The 26,843-nt window shown below is 42.8% G+C and overlaps 1 protein-coding gene across 6 annotated transcripts in view; it reads left to right on the forward strand.

The window, feature by feature from the left end:
- The window catches only part of SULF1 (sulfatase 1), a 178,788-nt gene that overhangs the window by 80,059 nt on the left and 71,886 nt on the right, over positions 1-26,843 (forward strand). For 4 of the 6 annotated variants that reach the window (XM_043601168.1, XM_043601170.1, XM_043601171.1 and 1 more), the window contains exons 3-4: positions 15,036-15,108; positions 15,390-15,621. In XM_043601168.1, coding sequence (XP_043457103.1) covers positions 15,450-15,621 — 172 coding nt within the window. In that variant the 5' untranslated portion in view covers positions 15,036-15,108; positions 15,390-15,449. Of the gene's footprint in view, positions 1-15,035; positions 15,622-26,843 lie in introns of all 6 variants that reach the window. The other 2 variants (XM_043601166.1, XM_043601167.1) reach the window with 1 other exon arrangement.

Below are 26,843 nucleotides of genomic sequence, written 5' to 3' on the forward strand. Positions count from 1 at the left end.
AACTGCTCCACAGATGAGTAGTGAAAATGGTTACGTCTCGAGAAAAGGTAAAGTCTGATCCAGAAGCTGGAAATTAACAACACTGGAGACTCAGGAGGGCAAAAGGGAAGAAGCGGTGAAGTCCTTCGGGTAGTTGGAGTGGAGGTGGGGACGGGGGAGGGTGATGGGCAGTGGTATATGAGGAGTGAAGAAGCAGACAGTCCCGGGATGGGTGACAGGGAAGGGAAGAAGGAGAAAAGGCTCCCAGTTCAAGTTGGGCCACTTCCCTGTAGCTCTCAGGCCCCCTGCAGTCCACAGAGTGGGGGAATGGACTCCCTGAAGTCAGACGACTGGAAAACTCAGACTCCAAACTTCATGCCCCTTCTCGGCCAGGACTGCCTAGTCTCCTTCTGAGAAGTGGCTGCTGCAAGAAAGAAGACACACAGAGTAGTTTGGAAGGTTGCTGCCTTGACCTTTGCTCTGTTTTCCCAGTTACTTGTGTCCAGTCTGCTCAGCTCAGTTCTGTCAGGCTTCCTCCCGTTCCCCACTCCCCCACCGTGTGGGAAGAATTCAGCTTGGAGTCCCCAGAGCACCTAATATGCGTTGTGCATCACAAGGGGTTGGTATATGTTTTGGATCATATTGTTTAGCCAAGAGTTCATTTTGGCTGCATCTGTGTCTGTCTGCCAGTGTCTCAAAGAAGAGGTGATAGGGGCACCTGGGTGGCTCAGTCGGTTAAGCATCCAACTTCCGCTCAGGTCATGATCTCACGGTTCGTGAGTTCGAGACCCACATCAGGCTCTCTCTCAGCACAGAGCTCACTACAGATCCTCCGCCTCCCTCTCTCTGTGCCCCTCCCCCACCTCAAAAATAAATAAAAACATAAAAAAAAAGAAGAGGTGATAGATGGGGTAAAAGGCCCAGAGTGGGTGATTGGCAGAGACAGCTAGACAGAATTGGACCCCTTGGGGTGGGGGCTGGGCTTCACTAAAATAAAAACAGGTAACTCGCTCTACCTCTTTAGTTGCCAGTAACAACTATGCAAAGATCCCAAATAAAATGTAGTGGTCATAAACCTAGCTTTGTGTGTAACAATGGTTTAATAAATGTAACAAACTTCAACATTGTCCAGGGCCACTGTCAGACTCCAGTAGTTCCCGTATGTCAAGGATTTGTGGAACTTCTTCAGACATTGAAGGAGAACATACAGAAAGGGATATCAGAGGGTCATTTGAAAACCGCTTGGCGATTGTTTGCCGAGGGAAGTTTCATGCTCTCCAATGGAAAACTTCCCACTGTCCATGCCTGCTGAATGAGGTCTGAGTGTGTGGACTGTTTGCCTTCTTGGCAATTCTGCAGAAGATGATCTTACACACGAATCCTATCAGCTATGAAATAATTGGCGATGTCAATAGTCACGGCCTGTGAATGCTCAGCGGCCCCAGCCAGTGCCCAACCTGAAGGTCAGCCTTCGTGAAAAGGCTTGAAAGACCTTCCCCAGGCTTGGCTCCGTGTCCCTTGCCTTTTGCTAGTGCTGGTAGGCTGACTGCTCTACCCCTGGACCAGTACTATCAGCATCAGCATCACTGGGAACTTCTTAAAAATGCAATTTCTGAGGCCCCATTCCTGAATTGGAACTCTGGAGTAATTAACGATCCCTCCAGATGATTATGATGAACCCCCACTCTACCTTCTGATTTAAGTACTTGAACTTGGGGCCTTTGTTTCATGGCAGAATAAGTGTTCTTCTCTTGCGTGGCTCTTTTAAACTACCCAGTTATTCTGAAGTTGGGAATCAAACGTGGTAAAGAAGATGTTTCTTAATTTTTTTTTTTTAACGTTTATTTATTTTTGAGACAGAGAGAGAGACAGAGCATGAATGGGGGAGGGTCAGACAGAGAGGGAGACACAGAATCTGAAACAGGCTCCAGGCTCTGAGCAGTCAGCACAGAGCCCGATTCGGGTCTCGTACTCACATACCGCGAGATCGTGACCTGAGCCGAAGTCGGACACTTAACCAACTGAGCCACCCAGGCGCCCCAAGAAGATGTTACTTAGAAGGAATGCTTTGTCAAAATCTGGAGAGAAATCAATGACTAAATTGTCAAGGGATGAAAAAAAAAAAAAAAACCAGTACTTGGATTGTAACTCTTAGCCTGGATCTTCGTCTTTCTTGTCTGGCTTTATTCTCCAATAAAACTGATTAACAAGTTAATTATGCAAATTTTGGAAGATATCCGAGTCGACTTTAGTCCAAAAACGAAAGTAGTAGTACATAAAGGAAATGTTCCTTAGTGAGTTTGGAAAGCATTGATTAGGAGTCTAGCAGTCAAAATTCCTTTGAGCCAGAAAGGCATTAAATATACACTGGCTTCCTATTTGTACAACTACAGCTTTATAGAATCTCTTGATCCAGTACTTAACCAAGGAATGACCAAATTCAACAATAACCCCTTCCACTGTTCTCCCATATCTCTCCACCACATAAGTATGTTTTTTAAGAGAAAATGATTCAGGAGTCTGATGGAAACCATCTTCAAAGATTAAAACGCTTGTTTAGAGAAGAATATAGAATTATTTTGTGTGGCTCAGTAGACTAGAGAACTATTAAACATTTAGAAGAGAGGAGGGCAGAATTGTTGTTCAACAAAAGGGAGAATTCCTAAGGTTCAATGTTGCCCCAAACAACACAGGTGGACTGGTAAGGTCTGTGATACCTAGATGGGCATGTTTCCATTGATGCTCTAGAGAAGTTTTATTCATTAGTTAAAAGGTAACCAGGTGAACTTTAAGATCCCAATGTCTTAGTCTGTTTGAGCTGCTCTAACAAAAATACCATGCCCTGGGTGATAAATAACAAACATTTATTTCTCACAATTCTGGAAGCTAGAAGTTCAAGATTAGGGTGTGGGAGATTTGGTGTCTGGTGAGAGCCCACATCTTGGCTCACAGATGGTCATCTTCTTGGTGTCCTCACGTGGAAGCGGGTGGGAGAGATATCCGGGGTCCCTTTCATGAGGGTACTAATCCCATTCGAGGGTTCCACCCTCATGACCTAATTACCTCCCAAAGGCCCTACCTCCTAATATCACCACATTACGGGTTAGGATTTTAACATATGAATTTGGGGGGAGGTGGGGGCTACACAAACATTCAGTCCATAACACCTTCAAACTGAGAGATTTCTATGATGTATTTTCTAGGTTTTGTCCAGCACATTAACTCCCGTAAGTACAGTTGCAAATCTTTTTCATATATGATCGGGTACGTGAAGCAGTGTTCCATTGAGGAATAGCACGTTTTCTGTGTGTCAGGGTGTTGCTTTTTGCTAATTTCATAAACCAGTTCATGATCATTTGCATGTTTTCTTTTATGTGCTTTTCAAGGATATAGAGTTGTATGCAGAAGATCCTAAAATGGGACTAGAAACATATCAAATCTAATCTTTTATATTTTCATCCACGATTGAAACTAAATACAGAGACCCTTGAACAACACAGGAGTTAGAGGTGCCGACCTCCTGCACAGTCGAAAATCTGAGTATAACTTTTAACTCCCCAGAAGCTTAAGTAATAGCCTATGGTTGACCAAAATTACCAATAATATAAATAGTCAATTAGCACATATGTTTTATGTTATATGTATTATGCACTGTATTCTTACAATACAGTAAGCTAGAGAGAAGAAAATGTTATTGAGAAAATCACAAGAGAAAATACATTCACAGTACTCTACTGTATTTATTTTTTAAAAATCCATGTGTAAGTGGACCCTTGCAGTTTATACCCATATTGTTGAAGAGTCAACTGTACAATTAGAAAATAGATAAAGGATCAGGACAGACAAACAAACAAAATCTCCAGAGACCCTCCATGTCTGGAGGTCTTGGTATAACATAGGCAGCCAGACTTATGAAGTAATTGGTTTTTGTTTTTTTAATTTGTTTAAATGCCTTTTTAGTTTATTTTTGAGAGACAGAGTGCGAGCAGGGGAGGGGCAGAGAGAGGGGGAGACACGGCATCTGAAGCAGGCTCCAGGCTCTGAGCTGTCAGCACAGAGCCCGACATGGGGCTCGAGCCTGTGATCCGTGAGATCATGACTGAGCTGAAGTCAGATGCTAAACTGACTGAGCCACCCAGGCGCCCCTTTGCTCAGTAGTTGTAAGAATCCAGTTCCTCAAATGACAATAGCTTATATTTTTAAGTTGTCAAATGCTGTTCTAGGACACATTTTGATGTACTTTCACCACAGGGAGCCAAAAGAATGATATACTAGAGAGTCACAACTTTATAAAGAATTTTCTAAGTAATCCAAGCTCCTCACTATGTAGAGTTGCAAATATTTGCTGTGCTTTGCTAATTTGTCCACCAGTGAAAACTGTTTTAGTTTCTCCTCCCCTTTGCATGCCAATTTTATATATAAAATATAAACCCCATTCAGATACCAGGGTAGCATTCTTTATTTCTTTTCTTAATTAATAAGTAAACACCGTCTACCTTTGTATGCAGAACGTTTTTAGTCGGCTTACGAATATAATTGAAAATTGCTTTCTTTTTGAAGACTCAGATATTAAAATCAGCCCAACCCTGTTGCATTATATAATCTCTAATATCACATCAGGTTTTAATAAGCCTCTTTTTTGTAGCACACATGTGCTTAAGACTTCATGGAAACCAAATCAGTAGAGAGAAGGGATTACTTTAGATTACTTTGAAATATGCATTGTTTGAAATGGCCTCTGGTGACCAGCTTTCATGAATGGCTGATTTTACTTGTGGGGCACATCATCTGGTTTAATTACATCAGCTCCTTTGTGTGACAAGTGCTGAGAAATGAAGATTTCAAACAAAGTAGAGTAGTTAGAAAATAAATTCTGGAAGTGGAACACCACTGAGTACTTGCGGTCTAGGTGAAATCTAAGGACTTGTCCAACTGTAAACATCTGTTTATAAAGAAACTAACATTTTATTTCTTGTAAAAATAACATAAATTTGCCCCAAACACCCATAGACAGAGATCCTCATCTGAGCCTTTTCAGGAAGATTATTTTACCAATATGACAAATCATAGTTTAAGGTGACTATGACTCTTAGAATTTTCATTCTATGAATTCTTCCGCTTAAAATGTCATAAAGTTTACTCTTCGTAACAACAGAGTAAAACGTTCCTTTTCATTAACTAAATTTTTTCTCAGCTTCCGTCCAAACAACAAACTAAGACAGAAGTCATATTTTAAGTTTCAAGTTAGTACAGGCCTTTGATGCAGTAGCATCACTGGAATCAGTAAATGTTAGTCAATGTATGGTCTTAAAAATCTCCTACTCTCTCTCTTCACGTGCTAATCAATCCGAAGACATTGATAAGTATCTTCATGTCCAGATAACGATTTGAGGTTTGGTAGATGAAATTGATTGGACAAGAATGCCATCTATCTGATAGATGTCAATGAAAACAGATCACTGACACCTGTCATATACTTTATGCACGCATTATGGCAAAGATTAATGAATTTTCCTGGAGGGGCCTGTCCGTTACTCGATTTGTTCTACTATAATAGTATCTGCCATGATTGCGGGCTTGAATGTCACTTGAAATTTAAGTAGAATTACTCTTTTTACTTCATAAATGCACGGCTGTGTGTGTTAGTTGTTTGGAGGAAAGCCTACAACCAAAGGACAGACAACAATCTGAAGATGGTGTAAGGATGTAGGTACATGTAACGCGCGTGTTGAAGATGATTTTGTCATTAAAAGACTTGGAATCACATATTTAACCAACAATACAAAGAAATCTCAAAATAGTATTTCCCAGTAATACTTGCGAAGGAGTATTTTTGAAATATCAATAGATGACCTAATCTGAATTTTAAAGTTTCCTTGAAAATGGCTCTGAGCAAAGAGTTGATTTAAATATGAATCTCTTTTTTTTTTTTAAGTTTCTCCTGTAAGTATGACATTGGGGGAGGAGAAAAAGAGTTACTGTCTGCATTTGTCCCTAAGTCTTGAGCTAGGAACTTGCATTGTTTTGAAATGCGTATTCATCTTGCACACTCTGTTTCCCAGACTCCCTTTCTTGGTCATCACTCTGTGTGAGGCCAGCAGGATCCCTCAGAAGGAACTTGTAACTCTACTCTGCTGTATTGAAACCCTTAGAAAATGTTAACGAGCATTATATTGGTGGTAAGCTTGCCGGCATAAAAAGTAGGCCAGTGGAACTTTTTTGACTGTGGCTTAATTGATGTTGTAAAGTCAGGTGCGCCTTCTTTCCCCACGTAGATTTTAACTGCAAGAAAATATTCGGAGAAACGCTTTTGAAACATAAATATAGCTTCTAATTGGTTCTTTGAAAATATTTTCTTCAACTTAAATGCTTTGCAAGGATTGTGGAACTTTAGAATAAATTTGTATTGTGGCAGATTATGTACATCAGGGACACAAACTAAAACGAAACATCTCCCCCCCAAAAAATGTATGAATCTGTGAAAAGATGCATTTTTCAGCAGCTAGGAATAGTTGAACTTTAAGCTGCAAAGACTATGTTTCTTCATTACTTGACATATGTGTCTGCATGAGTCTGAATATGCACATCTCTTTAGTATGTGCATGTGTGTGCATGCACACACCTATGTGTGTGTCTAGAGAGAGAAAAAGATAAATGCAAGAGGTGCTGATGAAACTTGATGCTTGTGGCATGGACAGTCGTGCTCTGAAAACACTTCATCTGCTCCACCATGTTTTCAGCCCTCTGACAGCTGGAGGGAACCATGTGACTAGTTACGGCCAGTGAAATGTTAGACATGATCCGAGTCACTTCCAAGTTGGAGCCCCGAGAGCTCTCCTGCAAGATTCTCCAGTTTATTTCTCCTTCTCTTGGTCCAGTGCGGCTACAAGGCAACAGGAACCCCGTCAGCCTGTGTCCATGCGCGACTGGGCAGAACAAAGCTCCCTGCCACCACCCTGTGTGTAACTTGCAGTATGAGCGACAATACACTTTTATTGTGTTAAACCATTGATATTTGGGATTTATCTGTTATTGCGACAAACTATGTTAAGATACTTCAATATAAATCAGCTATAAATACATAAAACTGAAGGCACATTTAATACGGTTTCGTTTGTTAAACCATATACTCTAAGACCTAGCTAAGATATCTAAGACCACATTTGTAATTCTTTCTGTCGATATCGCTATCTTTCACCAGGCCCATTTGAACTGAAATTCCTGATGCGCCTTTTTTTTAGAACTCCAATAATTTTGTTGCTCTCACTGCCACCATGGAAACTGGTGACCATCATCAGACCCTTCAGACACTTCACAGCATCTGCATCAGGAATATCAGATCCCTTTGGTTCTTTCAATAATTTTTAGATCGCTTTGTTTTCCTTTGTTTTGCTGATTCCTATTTGACAGAAGCTGGACAAATCTTAGTCTTGGACTTTTGGGATTCTCTAAAATGCCCTCGGAAAGTTCATTTTTATGGTTTAACTTCCTATCTTTGTGAGGCTGCATCTCAAACATACATTTCTTGCTATAACTTCTCATTTCGTGTTATCATTGCTCCTTCTATCTATTCTCTTCCTCCCTAAGAAGACAGAGGGTAAGTGTGGAAAACTTAAATCTACTTATCTCCATTTTTTTCTTGTTTTTTTATCTCCATTTTTATAATGCAACAGATCATTGAAAAAATCCAATACAGACATGAATGAAATAAAAACAAAATCTTTCTCACCATACCCCAGGGACAACTAATACAACAATTCTGTGAATAGATGGCTTTTCAAGGTTCCTTTCAATTTCAGGGGATTCACATGTTGGTGGGAGAAAGAGTGAAAAGGGAGAAAGGGAAGAAAGCAAATACTGTTGAGGGAGGACTTCATCATTTAGCCAAGTATTTCCCCCAAAGGTGTTCCAGGTCAGAGATGCACACTTCTCAGCTGTCATTAGTTGTTGGAAGAGATTTATTATTCCAGGGGTATAAAAATGTTATTTCACCAGAAGGAGACTGTTGTCTGTCTTCTTTGCTTGGAGTTGTAATAAATTAGTTTGGGAAATAGGCTTCCTGGGAATTAACAGTAGATGAAGTTTGCCATCTATGGGGTTTTTAAAAGAAAAAATTAGCTCCTTCATGGTTTCACGTAGATTATAAAGAAGATAACATGTCCTGAAGGCTTCTCCTAAAGAAAAGAAGTAATGTAGGGGAAACTTGAGAGCCAAAATTAAGGGAAAAGGCCATTTAAGCCCATCCTTAGAAATGTATGTAGAGTGGTTGTGGGCGGAGGGGGTGGGATGCGGATACCAGCTTCTTGCTGGTATAACCTTATTTTGCTTCACTCTTAGGATTAAACTAAGTATGTTCTGGCTAAATTCAGCTTTGAATAATTGCATAATGCTGGTTTAGTCTCTCCTGCTGTTTTGATTGGTTATGGTATCCCTTTTTTTCTCTTTCCTAACTGGGGTGGCATTGCTTTGTACTAGAAATAATTCCTTTACCCCATCCCTGAGAGGTTTATCTCTGTGCTGAGTGGGTTGTTCCGATCTGGTCTTTCACATACTTTAGATGTGTGGGCATTCATTTGTAAGACTCTGTGTTACCTGAGATTAAAAAACAAACAAAACACAGGGTGTCATCACTCAGCAACAACCTGTATGTATGCTAGGCATTTGGAACTTAGGATAGTTTCAGGGCTTTAAGGGACAAAAAAGTGAATAAGTTTGTGAATAGGGCCAGATCTACAGGGTTAGAGGTGAAAGTCTGGGCTTCACGGTGGAGCCAGGTATACGATAGGCCAGCAATTCTCAAACCTTTTGGGCTCAGGATCCCTTTATATTATTAAAATTGACTGAAGACCCTCAAGAGCTTTTGTGCATGTTTAATTTTTTTTTTTTTGCATTTTTATTCATTTTTGCTAGGCAGAAGGAGACAGAATATGAGTGGGGGAGGGGCAGAGAGAGAGGGAGACACAGAATGTGAAGCAGGCTCCAGGCTCTGAGCTGTCAGCACAGAGCCTGAGGTGGGGCTCAAACCCACAAACCGTGAAATCATGACCTGAGCCGAGCTGGACACTTAATGTACTGAGCCACCCAGGTGCCCCTTTTTTGTTCATGTTTTAATTACCAATTGATAATTAGAAATTAAAACTGAGAAATTTTTTAAATATTTTAAAACTCTTTTGAGAATAACAGTAATAAATCTATTATATGTTAAAAGATATATCTTGTGAAAAACAACTATATTTTCCAAACCAAAAACATATTGGTGACTAAAGTGACACTGTTTTACATTTTTACACACATTTATCTGAATAGCAGAAAGCTGGATTCTTATATCTACTTCTGCATTTAATCTGTTGAGATATATTGTTTTGGTTCAAATATAGTAATAAAATTCAGCTTCACATGGATAAGTAGTTGGAAAAGGAGAAGTATTTTAATAGCTTTTTCAGACACTTGTAGATCTCCTTTGATACTATGCCAAAACTTGACAGGTGGTGATTTCTTAAAGATTAGCTGTCGTAAGTAATCTGAAACCCTATCAATGCACTTTCACACTCTGTTACATTAAAATCCAACGGTCATCTTCCACTTTGAAATTTTTTTGCTCATGTATGATTCTGTAGCATTATATTTGGTCATTTGGGAAATACTGGTTCGCTGAATTATGCCAATGTGCTAAATGTTGGCACATTTGATTTTTCAGTATCAAAAAAAATAATGTTTGTTAGTATCAACATCAATGTCATCAAAAGGTCTTACACATTGGGAAACTGCCCAGTTCATGGTGGCAGATACAAGTTTTCCAAAATTCTGATTTTTGCTTGGAAGCTACATTTCAATCATTGGCAACAAGTAGGACAAATACTCTCAGCTGCTTTCCTTGAAATGACAGGCTCATTTCATTCATTCTGTAAGAAATGCCTGCCAAATATCCAAGTCCAAATAATTCTTTCAAGTAAAAATAGAGTTCCGTGAGCAAAAGGCAGTGTCTAGTTTGCAACTCAGCCACACAAATGCTGTTCCTCCACTACCGTCAGCCTCCATAGACAACAAAGGGGCTTTGCATGTAGCTCCTGTCTCATAAAACAAAATTAATGGGAAAAAGGTGTGCATTTGAGGGTCAGGATTGAGTACAGTTCATCATTTTACTGTTTCATCTTGAATGAAACTGGCTTTTTTTGTTTTAACTGCATGTGATGTTCCCTTTATTCGGACATAAGCAGTCTTACCCATTGGTGCTCTTACACCCAATCAGTGCAAATGTCAACAAAGTGAAAAAAGGAAATGTGTCAGTATTCTTATCAAAATAGTGTTGACCTTGGGGTGCGTGGGTGGCTCAGACAGTTGAGTGTCTAACTCTTGCTTTTGACTCAGGTCACGATCCCAGGGTCATTGGCTCAAGTCCTGTGTCAGGCTGTACGCTGAGCATAGAGCCTACTTGGGAGTCTCTCTCTTTCTCCCCCACTCACACGCACGCACAAGCTCTTTCTCTCTGGCAAAAAAAAAAAAAAAAATAGTGCTGACCTCATGGAATCTCGCCAAAAAGGATCTCATCAAGATAAAAAGCTTCTGCACTGCAAAGGAAACAATCAACAAAACTAAAAGGCAATAGATGGAATAGGAAAAGATGTTTGCAAATGACATAGCAGATAAAGGGCTAGTATCTAAAATCTACAAAGAATTCACCAAACTCCACATTCAAAAAACAAATAATCCACTGAAGAAATTGGCAGAAGACATGAATAGACACTTTTTGAAAGAAGACATCCAGATGGCCAACAGACACATGAAAAGATGCTCAATGTCACTCCTCATCAGGGAAATGCAAATCAAAACCACACTGACATACCATCTCATGCCGGTCAGATTGGCTAAAATGAACAAATCAGGAGACTATAGATGCTGGACAGGATGTGGAGAAACGGGGACCCTCTTGCACTGTTGGTGGGAATGCAAACTGGTGCAGCTGCTCTGGAAGACAGTGTGGAGGTCCTCAAAAAATTTTAAAATAGATCTACCCTATGACCCAGCAATAGCACTGCTAGGAATTTACCCAAGGGATACAGGAGTGCTGATGCATAGGGGTACTTGTACCCCAATGTGTTTATAGCAGCGCTTTCAACACTAGCAAAATGATGGAAAGAGCCTAAATGTCCATCAACTGATGAATGGATAAAGAAGATGTGGTTTATATACACAATGGAATACTACTTGACAATGAGAAAGAATGAAATCTGGCCATTTGTAACAACATGGGTGGAACTGGAGAGTGTGATGCTAAGTGAAATAAGTCATACAGAGAAAGATAGATACCATAGTTTTCACTCATGTGTGGATCCTGAAAAACTCAACAGAAGACCATGGGGGAGGGTAAGGGGGAAAAATTAAAAGAGTTACAGAGAGGGAAGGAGGCAAACCATGGGAGACTCTTAAACACTGAGAATAAACTGAGGGTTGATGGGACGTGGGAGAGAGGGGAAAGCGGGTGATGGGCATTGAAGAGGGTACCTGTTGGGATGAGCACTGGGTGTTGTATGGAAACCAGTTTGACAATAAATTTCATTAAAAAAAAATATCGTGCTGACCTCATGGAATCTACCTAGAAAGGATCTCAGGGACGCCCAAAAGTCCCGGTTACACCTTGAGAACCACTGCAACAGACAAAGCAGAGCCTTTCAGTGTGTTGCCGTCCCTCAGCACCAACCGCCCAGACAGGGGAGCTTGGTGAGGACAGGTCTACCTGCTGAGGCAACGAGGGTCTTGATTTAGGGTGGGTGTTGCTCAGTGAACAAGTGAGCTAGACTTCTATCCAGTTGGTTTGAAGTCTCCCTGGTCAGCTTCCTTTTCCCCCTTTATATGTGACTTGAAACTTTTATTTTTAACGTTTATTTTTGAGAAACAGAGTGTGAACAGGGGAGGGGAAGAGAGAGAGGGAGACACAGAATCTGAAGCAGGTTCCAGGCTCCTAGCTGTCAGCACAGAACCCGACGCGGGGCTTGAACCCATGGACCGTGAGATCATGACCTAAGCTGAAGTCAGACACTTAACCGACTGAGCCACCCAGGCTCCCCTGTGACTTGAAACTTTTATTGTCACATTTATAGTTTGGCTTGAAGTCCTAAAAGCTTTCCACATCCACTGTCCATAGCTACCATTGGTATTTTCAGTTTAGGACTTGAAGAAAAGGCAACTTGTATTCTAGTCCTGATTCATGAATACAACACCATTCCTTGAGCTCACTTTCCATTTCTCCCACTTTCTGCTATTTCTCAGGACAAATTGTTAGTCTCTAAGGACACTTGTCATCTGCTACAAAGTATCCAATTCAAACATCCTTGTCTCTTTTGTCAAGCTCTGCATTTGTCTCTCAGGGTTTTCTTCTTCTTTTCCTTCTTCTTCTTCTCCTCCTCCTCCCCCCTCGTCCTCCTCCCCTTCCTCCCCCTCCCCGTCCCCCTCTTCCTCCTCCTTCTTCTTCTCCTTCTCCTCCTACCTCCTTCCTCCTCTTCCCCCTCCCCCTCCCCCTCCTCCTCCTTCTTCTCCTCCTCCTCTTCCCCCCTCATCCTCCTCCCCTTCCTCCCCCTCCCCGTTCTTCTTCTTCTTCTTCTTCACGTCTTTTCCTTATGGAGATGGAAACCAGGCAGTGAGAAGATGACAGGTTTTAAAAGGTCATTTTTGAATAAGGAATTGTCTGTTTGCAGGCTTTTCAGAGTGCTGTGCTTTGTGTTTTTGTGAAGGGAGATGGTGTAAAGATGATGTGCTGCGGGTCAGACCTGCCTGAAAGTCCTGTGTTCTGTACCACTGAGTTTCTCTGCGTTTACATGTGCACCTCCTGAATCAATAACAAACGGCAGCAGAAAAAAAATGTAGGCTCCTTCTGCACCTTTAACACTCTAAGGAAGGTCACTTTGTAGGCGAAAAAACATGCATCTACTTGGCTGTCCCTTTCCTTTATTAGGAAATGCTTTTCGGTGTAGTTGAATGCAGTTTATTCAAGGGACCATTAAGGCTAATTTTCTTTTTCCTAAAGGAAGAGGCAAAGTAAATAAGATAAAGAAAAGAATAACCAGCAATGTTGATTGGGTTCCAGGGAATGTTATCAGCATCTTAATTGTGCAGAATTTTCAGTTTCATGTGTGGCCGATTCTTTAAACTCCAACCGCCACTGTTTGCCCGACGCTGTGAGTCTGAGTGTAATTTCCGGGTCACTACTGTCAGCAGAGGCTGGTTCACACCAGAACGGATGCAAAAAACCCTTGCTCACTCTCTCTTCACACACCCTTGCAGGCTTGGAGAGGTGAGCAAACTCTTGCTACTTAAAAGACCAACCCTGGAAGAAATTTCTGTATGTAACTGTTTAGACTCTGCTACTCTGCTGGAGACAGCCATTGTTTGACTTCTTTCTTTCCTTCGCCTGCCTTTCATGCTTGTATCACTTTTCTCATGATTTGAAACAAATGCACAGAAACCAAACAGTCAGTGCAGAAAAATTGCAGGCTCTCAGTGTTCAGCAATCACTGAAATAACCCTGAGTTATTAAGAAAGAAAGAAAGAAAGAAAGAAAGAAAGAAAGAAAGAGAAAGAAACACCACCAAACCTTATAAAATCTGTTTCTTATAGTGTCTCTCTTCCCCTCTCTCTCTCTCTCTCTCTCTCTCTCTCTCAGAGTAATTACAGGCTGCAGAGTGAAAAACATTAGAACTGTTTACAAAACAGCTCATAAAGTTTAAAATAATAGGGGTGTGTGTGTGTTTGTAAAACAAAATAATGTGTGTGGTGGGGGGTAAACAGTCCACAGTCTTTCTTCTTTCTTCTCCCACTGCCCCATGTCACCCTCCAGAATTTAAGGCATGGAAATGAGTGATGGGGTCCCTTTCCTTCTGCTGTGCAACTCTCACACTTAATTTGTTATGCTTATTTATCTGATGCCAGTTCATTGTTGCGATTCAAAATACAGACCCTCAGGTGTGTGGGGACAGAGTGGTTGATGAAGCGGGCTGCTATCTAATTAATTTTAGGGCAGCCTCAATTCCCATACAGACATTTCCTCGTGACATCCGAAAGAAAGAGTTGTGGGGTTTTTTTTATTATTATTTTAATGAGCCCTTTGCTATCAGAAGTCCAAGAGAAACGCTTTCAGCAGGTTGGTGCTCTAAAGTGAAAGGGGCTTTCTTCCAACTCTTTCCGAAGTCTCCTCTTGGGCCGATTTGCAAAGCTTGTGCAGCACCCCCTCCAGATTTTATGTATTTATTTATTTTTAATGTGGAAGGGTAGCCTCTAACCTCCAGCTCCAGGGCCAATCAATCATTTAGCTTTGCAGGTTTAGGTCTGCCGCAGCAAAGCCTCCGTGCTCGCGACACTGTTACAGGTCTTGATAATAGTGAGGCTGGTGCTGACAGTCAAGGAGGGCTCTGTCCCCTTAGGCGCTGGCGTGCCAAGGACACGGGCTGGACGGAGGGACAAGCCTTGCCCGGAAGAAGCACCCCTTCCCCTGGTGATTGATGGAGGACAGTTAGGAGCTTCTGGGGGCTGGGAAAGGTTGCCCTCCCAGTCACTTACTAAGAAGTCTTTGTCAGCAGAAAGAACTCTCCTGGGTACTGAGTGACATAATGCAGATGACAAATGACAGCTTTGCATTTTATTCTGCTTGATAAGTACTCAGTATCTATGCAGGTGAGTCGACGCTCCCCCACCACACCCCTTCATGCCAACCGCTCCCCAGAAGCAAGCACTCTCCAGACGCGCTGGGGTTTCACAGGCACTGGTGGCTCTTTCTGGTCCACCGTGAGTTTCCTGGGGACGTTTAAAGTACTATCAGAGTGTGAGCAGGGACATACCTATGTCATTGTTTCATGGGTCCGATTATGAAATGAAGATACTTTTTGAGTCATTTGTTAGCAGTTTCTGAATATTGTTTTCTTCTGTTTCTCCCTTTTGGAGTACAGATTATTGACATTTATATTTATAAACATAGATAATATGCTACTTTAAGAAACTGCTTCAGACCAAAATCTGTATCAGAATCCTTGACTGACATTTCCTTTGTATTTTTTCTCGCCCTCTAGGACCCCATCTGCAGATGGTCTGGATACCTCTGAGCATAGGAATTGATTCTTCAACCAGGATACCTACTTCAAGGTATTAGCTCTCGTCAAAAGGCTTTTACATTTGAGCTCTGTGTGGGAAATTATATTTTGGCAGTGACTTTTGAAATAGGAAAAAGTTGGAATGAGAATAAAGGACAAAAGTGAATTTGCAAAATAATCAAGTGCTTAAAAAACTATCCAAAGCCTGTGAGGGTTTGCCGCTTCTGACTCATGTGCCAGTTCCCACTTAGTTGTAGCCCTTTTTCTGCAACTGTGTTTGGGGTTTGGATTTCATTTTCATCTCTCCCTCTCCCTTTTTCCCTGACTGCCCAGACCTGCAGAAACCAGGAGGCTGAGACGTCTTGTCAGTTTTGCGACGTTGGACCAAACACAATGAAGTATTCTTGCTGTGCCCTGATTTTGGCGGTCCTGGGCACAGAACTGCTGGGGACCCTCTGTTCGACTGTCAGATCCCAGAGGTTCAGAGGACGGATACAGCAGGAACGAAAAAACATCCGACCCAACATTATTCTTGTGCTCACCGATGACCAAGATGTGGAGCTGGGTGAGACGCTGGATTTTTCACTTGTTAGTCTCCTTTGCTCAGCTCATTTGCTGACCTTTCACATGCTCAGTAAACACGGAGTGAACACTGGGGGGGTTGGCGCTTTAACTAGAGTGTCTGAACCAGCAACCTAAGTCTATAGAACGAACTTGTGTTGACTGTAAGGCGTTTGGGTTTTGTTTCAGCATCACTATTCTGGTCCTTAGTTTTCGGTACAGTCTGGGGAGGGTCCTCAAGTAATGGGATGGAGGAAAAAGAGCAAGCACAGCTACTCTAGAAGTCAAGGATTCGATTGTGCACCTTCAGAAGCTCTTGGTCAAGAAGTTCGTTAAGTATTTGGGCAGAATTATTTCCAAGAGTATGAGTTTATGGCTGTAATTCTTTTTCTAAGTTTTTTGATGTTTGTTGATTTTTAAGAGACAGAGAGAGAGAGAGAGAGAGAGAGACAGAGCACAAGCTGGGGAGGGGCAGAGAGAGAGGGAGACACGGAATCTGAAGCAGGCTCCAGGTTCGGAGCTATCACCACAGAGCCTGATGTGGGTCTCAAACCCACGGACTCCAAGATCGTGGCCTGAGCTGAAGTCAGGTACTTGAAAGACTGAGCCACTCAGGCACCCCAGTTATGACTGTAATTCTACGCAATGTATATGAGCATAGATACTATTACTCTCTTTTAACAGTTATTATTATTAAAGGAATGATTTATCACAGCCTGTGACAATTGTTACATAGTTGGAAGTAATGGTGTTGTATATATCTTCTGGTGATAATTCATTACTGCCACCTTAGAGACGATGCTTTTCTGAAGAATTAGCTAACCTGGGTTAATTCTAGAGCACTTGGAAAGCCCGCCAAATTCTGGTGGTTCCAGCTTACCTTCACCATCTGATTCAGTGTCTTACCCTCTCACTTTCTGTAATGGCCCAGCCCTATGGTCTTGTCTGTAAGTCTAGGGCCAAGGTCAGGCCTCCAAGGTCTGACCTTCCAGGGTACCCTAGAAGAGATCAAAAGCTTGTCCTCAGAAGTTGTCACCGGCACTCATTTTCATTCCTGGAACCAAATTCCTCGCTCTCAGGAATCGCTCAGCTGGGCTTACCCATCACACCCAACCGGACCATCACCGGTATCTTTTAGGCTTCGGGCTTGCAGAGCACGCGGGGCTTCCTTACAGGGCTCCTCTGGCTAGGGTTCCTGAGGACAAAACCCTCCATGCTGGAACTTGGTCTCCATGGAATGGGACTTTTATTTCCAGTTTGAACCGAATCGTGGAATCCCAACAGAGTTAATCCCTTGGCTTTAGCTAGAAGCACATATGCTAAAACCCAGCAGCGGGTCATGATTTTTGATTTGCAGCGTCTGCTGTCTCTCCCTTCACTTTTTAAACAAGAGTATCGGTTTTCAGGCAACACGCCCAAATGAAGTCTTGGAGGTATGACTTTAGCATGTTTGTGGCTGGTGGTTTAAGTTTTCGCCAATCTATAGAACAAGTAAGTTGAGGTGAACACATTTGAATTCACCTTCCTTATCATCTCTTGTATCTCTCCCTTTCACTACAGCCACGATCTCCAGACCGTTCTCTTGTCTCCTAGTTCTTCCCTAACTGGTCACCTGACCCACTTATCCCCCAGAGTCTTGATGCCTCTTGTCTATCCTTTACTCCGTGGCTCGAGTTACCATACAAGTATCCAATCAAGTCTTTTCTGCTTCAAATTCTCCATCGTGTCCCTTTGGCATGAGCATTAAGCAACTCTCCTCTGAAGGCCAATGAGCTCTGGGCCATCTAGCCATCTCCTGTTTCTGTTGGGCTATTCCTTTTTGTTCTGTGCTTCATGGAAATAACTCGCACTTCCCCCTAAGGCATCTGGTGGTTTCATCTCCCTCACTTATATTTCATGCCTTTGCACATCTTGTCTCCTCTGTCTTTCCCCCTCTCTCCCCCCGAGGAAGCCCTACCTACTCTTCATGACCCAGTTTCAGATGCCTTGCCCTCGGGGATCTTTCTTCACCAAAACCATTCTCCCTTCCATCAGGGTAGATGGAACTTTCCTTTGTACAGCCTTGGACATGCCTCCAGCATGGCCCCTAATCCATCATGTGCTTCCATACCTGTTTCTTCCACTGGCCTGAGAGCAACAAGAAAGGGAGGTAGTGCTTTGTTTATGTTGTATTTCAGATACTGGGACCATGCTGGGAATATAGTGGGTGCTAAATAAATTCAAAATTAACCTACAAGGGCCTGAAAAAGCTAATATGGGTATCTGTCATAATCTACCTCTTCAGCATATAGTCCTCGTCTTTATATATATACTTTTAAATAGGCTGCATGCTGGGCACAGAGCTCAGTGCAGAACTTGAACTCACAACCCTGAAATCAAGACCTGAGCTGAAATCAAGAATTGGATGCTTAACTGACCGAGCCACCCAGGTGCCCTTCCTTGTCTTGAAAATAAATTAAGGAAGGGGCGCCTGGGTGGCTTAGTAGGTTGAGCTTCTGGCTTCAGCTCAGGTCATGATCTCACGGTTCATGAGTTTGAGCCCCACATCAGACTCTGTGCTGACAGCTCAGATCCTGAAGCCTGCTTCGGATTCTGTGTCTCCCTCTCTCTCTCTTCTCCTCCCCTGCTCACACTCTGTCTCTCTCTCTCAAAAACAAATAAAGATTGAAAACATGAAATAAAATAAATTAAGGAATTATTTGACACATTTATTTTTAACAGAGTTCAAAATTTCACCCTTTAGTTTCACCCTATAGTTTCTTAATTCATTGAGCAAATATTTATTGAGCAATTACCAAGTACTGGCTTCTATTGGAAGCATGTGGGTATAATGGATACAACTCATAGACCAGGCTTAATCAACCCAGTTGTTTCCTGTATATTTTTCTCTACCTCCTTCCTTGATTTTCTAGCCAGGTGTGATGCCAAGCATTCATTCATTCAATTTTCACAGTAACTCTGTGAAGTAGTTACTCTCTTCAATTAATGCGTAAGTAAAATGAGGCTGACAGTAGTCATGTGGGCTGTGACGAACTGGTAAATGGTGAAACTGGGACCTGTGTTAGGTCCAGGTCTCCACAGCTACGCATCTAACCGTGATGCCTCCCATCAGTCCTTCAACAAATGTTTCAACCCCTTTCTAAAAGCAACCTATAAATCCATAGTACTGTTCTAGGCTCTGAAAGAGACGTAACAGAACCATAAGATGGGTCTTACGACGTCACTGGCAGAACATGATAATGAACCACAGTGACCCGTGGGGTAAAGACTAAAAAAGACCTCCTTTTGGGTGGCTCAGTTGGCTGAGCATCTGACTTCGGGTCAGGTCACGATCTCGTGGTTTGTGAGTCTGAGCCCCGCATTGGGCTCTGTGCTGACAGCTCAGTTCCTACAGCCTGCTTCAGATTCTGTGTCTCCCTCTCTCTGCCCCTCCCCTACTCTCTCTCTCTCTCTCTCTCTCTCTCTCTCTCTCAAAAATGAATAAACACTTAAAAAAAAGAGGGGTACCTGGGTGACAGGTGAATGTCTGACTTCTGCTTGGGTCATGAACTCGCGGTCCGTGAGTTCCAGATCCACATTGGGCTCTCTGCTGTCAGCTCAGGGCCTTCTTCAGTTCCTCTGTTTCCATCTCTCTTTGCCAGTCCCCTGCTCATGCTCTCTGTCTTTCAAAAATAAATAAAACATTGAAAGAAAGAGAGAGAGAGAGAAGAAGGAAGGAAGGAAGGAAGGAAGGAAGGAAGGAAGAAAAGACCTCCTTTCTCTGCCAAACAGTTGTGCCCTTGGTGGTGGACACTACCTAACGGAGACTTTTGCCCAGGCTTTTGTAATGTTCTCATAATCCTTCTGGAGCCTAACTGCTCTAGATTTTAGTTGTTGTTTTTATTTGTTTATTTTTACTATCTTAACCATTTTTAAGTGTGCAGGTCAGTCGTGTTAAGTACATTCACATGGTTATGCAACCATTCTCCAGAAGTCTTCATCTGACAAAATTAAAACTTTGTACCCATTAAACAATAACTCTCCTTACCTCCAGTCCCTGGCAATTGCCATTCTACTGTCTCTACAAACTGGGCTATTCTAGGTACTTTATATAAGTGGAATTATACCACTTATGATAAAGGAAAAATATTTGTCTTTTTGGGACCGATTTGTTTCACCTAGTCTATTATCCTTCCTCAAGGCACATCCATGAATCAGAATTTCCTTCCCTTTGAAGGTCAAATAATATTCCATTGTATGTATATGCCACATTTGTGTACCTATTCATCTGTTGATAGAAATTTGGGTTGCTTCCACTTTTTGACTATTGTAAATAATGCTTCTATGAACATAGGTGTATACATACCTCTTTAAGACCCTGCTTTCAATTCTTTGGGATAAATACCCAGAAATGGAGTTGCTGGATCTTTTGATAATTCTATTTTGAATTTTTAAAAAAACCTTCCATAGTGTTTTCCATAACAGTGTCACCATTTTACATTCCTACCAACAGCGTACAAGGGCTCCGATTTCTCCACGTTCTCGACAACATTTGTGGTCTTGGTTTTTTGGTTTTTGTTTTTCGATTTTTGTTTTTTAGTAATACTCATCCTAATGGGTATGAGGTGGTATCTCATTGTGGTTTTGATACAGTTGGGTTTGATTTTGTTTTTTCACTTACATGTAACTATGCTTGCCAAATGCTTAAATAGAATAGCAAAATTATTTGCACCTGTAATACTGCAGGCACTTTTGGCTACTGTACCTCCAGAAAGATACAACAGACTTATTAGAAGAACAATTATAAAAATTATAATAGAATGCTTTTCTTTAGGGGAGAGAATAAAGCTATTCTACCTCTTTGTTTGGAAAGACAAAGTCTGAGGAGGGTTGTAATCAGAGTTTATGAAATCAAGCTCAGAAGGAAAGCTTTTATTCGGTGGGAACGGGGGCCACTCCCTCAACTTTGTCTAAGGACAAATAAAATAAACCAGTACTCTGTGAAGGGAGGAAGACACATAAGGAATTTATCTATACCTATAAACAGTTCAGATTTTTGGACTATGTTAACGGGTGGAAGATTTAGGCCTTTTTTTAAGTGAGAAAAACACACATGGACACGATCGACATGAAGTTTGAGGGAGAAGGAGTAGTAATATCAATAATACCAATTGTACCCACATTTTCTTTTAAAATTTGAAAAATACATCTGAAGCAGCTATCGTCAAATATTAAACTTTTTTAAAAGCTTAAATTCAAAAGCTTAACATCTAAAAATACTAAAGCTAAAAGTTCCAGTATTGTCCTGCCGTTAAGATATTATAATAAATCAAAAAGAACAAAATCAAAAATGCTTGTGGAACTCCCCTAAATTTCTGAGACTGGAGTCAAAGAAATCAAGCTCTACATCTTTCCAAAAGGGTCCCTGGGTGCCTCTCTGAGGAATAAAATGTTGAGCTGATCTGACTCGATGTGGCATTTGTTAAATTCTTAGGAAATTGGGCAGAGGCTAACATCCCGGTAACGCTGGCCCAGTGCTTCTTTTCTATCATGCGTGGAATTAGGAAACCATAATACATGGAAATACTTTGTTTCTTTTTTCTTTTTTAAGTTTATTTCTTTATTTTGAGAGAGAGAGGGAAAGAATGCTTATGCACATGCAAATGGGAAAGGGTCAGAAAGAGAGAGGGAGAGAGAGAGAGAGAGAGAGAGAGAGAGAATCCCAAGCAGACTCCACGCCACCAGTGCAGAGCCCAATGCGGGGCTTGAACTCACGAACCACAAGATCATGACCTGAGCCAAAGCCGGACGCTTAACAGACTGAGGCATCCAGGTGCCCAAGATTTCATTTCTTTAAATCAGAGGTCACAAATGGGATCTATAGTCCAGAGCTAGCCCACAGATGTGTTTTGCCTGACTAGTGTACTTTTTTAAAATTAAGGCAACATTTTAGGCTACTGGATCCGATTACAGTCACTTTGTAGCATCCTTGTCAGGCTTCCACCTCCAAGGACAATTTTATTTTTTTTTTTTAATTTTTTTTAACGTTTATTTATTTTTGAGACAGAGACATGCTCTGTCTCTACAGAGCATGAACGGGGGAGGGTCAGAGAGAGGGAGACACAGAATCCAAAACAGGCTCCAGGCTCTGAGCTGTCAGCACAGAGCCCGAAGTGGGGCTCGATCTCACAGACCGCGAGATCATGACCTGAGCCGAAGTCAGCCGCTTAACTGACTGAGCCACCCAGGTGCCCCTATTTTTATTTTTTAATGTTTATTTTACTTGTTATTTTTGAGAGAGAAAGAGAGCACATGGGGGAGGGGCAGAGAGAAGGAGAGAGAGAATCCCAACCAGGCTCCGTGCTGTCAGTGCAGAGCCCAACTCAGGGCTCGATCCCATGAGCTGCGAGATCATGACCTGAGCCACAATCAAGAGTCGATTTTAAGAGGTTTAACCGATCGAGCCACCCAGGCTCCCCCACAGACAATTTTTTTTTAATTTTTTTTAATGTTTATTTATTTTTGAGACAGAGAGAAACAGAGCATGAATGGGGGAGGATCAGAGAGGGAGACACAGAATCTGAAACAGGCTCCAGGCTCTGAGCTGTCAGCACAGAGCTCGACGTAGGGCTTGAACTCAGGAACCGCGAGATCATGACCTGAGCCGAGGTCGGACGCTTAACCGACCGAGCCACCCAGGTGCCCCACCCCCCCACGGACAATTTTAAATGAAAATGAAGTCAGGCTTCTTGCTTAAGGGGAGGTAGGGGAGCAGTATATGTGGAGTAGGAGAGAATTCAGATTTTTAACTATAAGCCATCATTAACATTTTAAGTCTTAAAACATAGAAATGATAGTTGACTTCTGTCTTACTCCTGAACAGTCTATAGCAAAACACCATAGACTAGATGACTTGGTGGCTTATAAACACCAGACATTTATATCTCACAGTCCTGGAGGCTGGGAAGTCCAAGGTCAAGGCACCAGCAGATTCAATGTCTGGTGCAAGCCTGCTTCCTAGCTCACAGATGGCTGTCTCATTATGTGTTCTCACACGGCAGAAGGGGCAAGGGAGCCCCGTGGGGCCTCTTATATAAGGGCATTAATCCCACTCATGAGGGCCCCACCTTCATGATCTAATCCCCTCCCAAAGACCCCTCCTCCTAACGCCATCGCCTTGGACGTTGGGTTCAACACACACATTTTGTGGGGGATACAAATATTCAGTCTACGGCAACCTGTCTACTTTTATCCCCCTTTTGGAATTCAGATGTAAATTACAGAGAAGAGAAGGGCATGAAAACCACAGGAGAAAATTAATGCGGTGGGTTGAGGTGAGCACACAGTGAAATCCCAGCCCATCTGACAACATTCCATGCGAGAGGCACTGTAACAGCATCATGCCATTTGCTCCTCAACAACCCTGTGATCCAGCTGGGGAACTATCCTTAGCCCCATTTTACAGATGAGACATTCACCCCAGAAGAGAGTAAAAGACTTGCTCAAGCCTATCTATGGCAAAATCCAGATGTTTTCCCATAAGTTCAAGTCCAGGGCTCTTTCTCGTCTCATTCTTAGCCTCCTAAGCGCTGCCTTGTGAATCTTGTTATGAGTCTTCAGCCGTAAGCTTCGTGTCATGCCTATGAAATAATTGTTCTAATAACTGAGAATCAGCACAATTTGCATTTTCAACCCCAAAGGCCTGAAACTCAGAGAGGTGAGGAGCTGCACCTTAAAAACAAAACTGAGCCCTTCCAGGGCACCTGGGTGGCTCATTCGGTTAAGTGGCTGCCTTCAGCTCAGGTCATGATCTCACGGCATACGGGTTCAAGCCGCATGTGGGGCTCTGTGCTGTCCGCGCAGACCCCTCTTCAAATCCTCTGTCCCTCTGTCTCTGCTCCTCTCCTGCTCTCTCTCTCTCTCTCTCTCTCTCTCTCTCTCTTTCTCTCTCTCAAAATAAATAAGTAAAAATTTATAACATACAAAAGTGAGTCCTTCCAACAACAGGACAGGACGTTATCCCATTCATTAATCTCAACAGCTGTAAGTGCATAGTTATGAGTTTTATTACAGAATAGCTTCAGGGAGAGAGAGCGTCCCAATGAGAAACCAGTAGTGTCATCACGACGGTGATGCATGCGGTGCAAGTCAGTGTGACCGACCGACCGACTTTAATCGACACGCAGCCGTGCCAAGAAGGTGCTTCGTGCTTTCCTTACTGGTACATACTAAGTCAGAGTGAAGGGGTGGGATCCCCGTGCCTGTCATCTGCACAGAACCCACCGAGATCAGAGGCTGCATTTAGCACCGGCGTGGCTGTCAGCTACGAAGACAGACGCATCCACAGCCCACTCCCCCCTCACCTTGGCCTGGGCCACTGAGGTCACTTCAGCCCTCGGGGAGGGAGCTGGCGGGAGGCAGGCAGCAGTGCCTGTCAGCATCGCCTCTAAGAGGCCAGGTGAAGCAAAATCCAAGACTGCAGAAAGTGAGACCTATCTTGACTGCGAGCAGACAGCTTTTCTGTTTCTCAGTCTTGAAAACGTCAGTGTCACGGCCAGTACTCGGCCGAGATCTAGGGGCTCTTGAGCACGGTCTCTGGAGCAGATTGCCTGCATTCGCGTCTAGGCTCTGCTAACCTAGGGTTTGTGTGGCCCTCAGAATGCTATTTAACCCTTCGGCCCCTCAGTCTTATCATCTGTGATTTTTATATACGAGTAATAAGTAATAATACCTGCTGTGAAGGCTTATCGTCAGGATTAAATGAACTGATTGATGCGTGTAAAGTGCTCCGAAGGGAATCCGGCTGAGAGTTAAGCATGACCTCGATGTTTCCCATTCCTGTCTGCAGTATCTTGCACCTCGGGACTGGGCTGAGCCACTTAGAGGCACCCACAAAAGTCTCTCGCAGCTCGAGGCTTCCCAGGTTCTGTGTCCAGCCAGACACTCGAGTGCGAGTGTGGTCCAAGTGCAAGTGAAGTGAAGCAGCTTCACTAGGGAGCTTGTTAGAAGTACAAATTCTCTGGTGTTTCCCCAAGTTTTCTTCAATCAGCACCTCAGGGCGGGCCCAGGATTCCGATTTGACGTGCTCTCCGGGTGATTTTTAAAGTTGGAGAAACACTGTCTCAGAATCTTCTCTTCAATGAGAAACCTCAGGCCAGATACCCGCTTTCAGGAATCCTAATGGTGGGGCTAAAGTGGTCATGGTGACCGAGGGGACCAAAGATCCTCATCAGTCCCTTTGATGTGGGACCTGGTTGGAATCTGGACGAATTATTTAGGACCTCGACATAATCAGCTTAGTTAATTAAAAGAGTGACATTTAGAATGGCAGAGGAGTCCTGGTGGGGACAAATCCAAGTTATGAGTTGGACTAAGTTTTAGCACCCCTTTTCCTGTTATTTGACCTTAGATCAGATTTCCCACTGCCGTCCCATATCAGCAGTCTGAATGAGTCTGTAAACAGGAGATTGCAGGCGATTCAGGACCTTGGAGGAGGGTTTCCAGTACTTTTTTTTGTAAATGTGCTAAGACTCATAAAGGAAACAGATACCCCATTTTGTGAAATAAAGAGAGTATTTGGCAATGAAAATCCATCAATAGTGTTTGCTGAGTTTTCCCCAAATTCAAGATACTACATGAAGCAGAGATGTAAAGAGGAGAGAGGAACAAATGAGTAGACTTGAGCATCTACCCTTCACTCTCCCCACTCCCCACGTCTGTATCTGTCTAGTTCTCTCCCTGTCCACAGTACTTCCTCCATATGATCAAAAAATATAAAACACATTTCTAAAATGGACTTCCTTGATCTTCTACAGTGCATATATCTTTTTAGTTACTTCTTCTTTGTTAAATTTATTTTGAGAGAGGGAGGGAGAGAGAGAGAGAGAGAGAGAGAGAGAGAGAGAGAGAGAGAAAGAGAGCACGACCACACCGGGGAGGGGCAGAGAAAGAGGGAGAGAGAGAATCCTGAACAGGCTCTGTGCTGTCAGCACAGAGCCCAAGGCGGGGCTTGAACTCACGAACCATGAGGTCATGATCTGAGCCGAAATCAAGAGTCAGACCCTTAACTGACTGAGCCTCCCAGGCGTCCCATCTTTTTAGTTACTTCTTGAGCAACAGCGAACCATTACTTCTCCAGTTTTCTTCCTATGCCGAAGATGTTGACGTATAGTCAACTCATCGCCTTCTGATGCATTACGGTGTCTCTGGGATCTGCTTCTTAGATGCTCCATTTTAGAGGCACCATCCAGTTCAGGTGCTTATCATCTCATGGCCTGACAGCCTCAGCGATCCCTTGGCCGTGACGTCGATGGAGCGGCCTGTTCCCTCTTCGGTGCATATACCTCCATCACCACGTTGCCACAACAACACCCTCAAAGACTTTTTCCTTATCGTGTCATTCATGCCTTTGACAAAGAAACTGTTCTGCCTTCATTTTGGGTATTCTTTCAAATCTAAATATCTCTGCCCAACCTCAAAGCCATTCACGAACTCTGCCTCCCACATTTCATGAAGAGAAGTGTCCATTCTTTTTCGTTCTAGGAAATCAGTGTGCTGCACTCTTCCATCTACTCCCCCCACCTCCCGAGCCCACACATACCGTCCTGCCCACTAACGCACTGTGCCCATCTTGCATTTTTCTTCCTGCTCTCCTTCCATTTGTCCTCATTTCTTGTTTCAGAACTCTTATTAGACATCCCCCTCAGTCCCTTGTAGCCTTATTTTATTGCTGCTGCTATAGCCACACTCTTACGTTGCTTTGCAAATATCCCCAATGTGATTTCTATACGTAGGTTCTCGTCCAGATAGTTTACTGCCGAAGACCAAGGGAGCAGAGGATTTTCCATTTCTTTTGTTAACGCTACACTTACGGGACCAGCCCAGAGTACTGAGGTTGATAGAATGTTCAGCATGAAGTGGGCACTCACTACATGTTATTCACCGATTACAAAGAGGTTGCTTGATCCCCTGAAGACAACCAGGGGAGAAAAAGCAGTCAGGAATCCTCCTAACTGAAGCCTATTTTAGGGAGCTCTAATGAGACCCAATTAGAAACCTTCCTCCTGTTTTCGTATGTTTCATGTGAACAGAAAGAGCTAATATGTGAAAAAAATCAGGCTAACTGTGGCTTTTTGGACCATTGCACACTTCTCTTCTGCTCTGAATGCTTGCCTGGTTTGCATTACGATTTCCTTCCTTGCTGGAAAACGACATAGACTTTCTCCCTTTCTTTGGAAGAAGTGGGAC

Source organism: Prionailurus bengalensis, chromosome F2, assembly GCF_016509475.1.
Source record: "Prionailurus bengalensis isolate Pbe53 chromosome F2, Fcat_Pben_1.1_paternal_pri, whole genome shotgun sequence".
In the NCBI taxonomy this organism is placed as follows: Eukaryota; Metazoa; Chordata; class Mammalia; order Carnivora; family Felidae; genus Prionailurus; species Prionailurus bengalensis.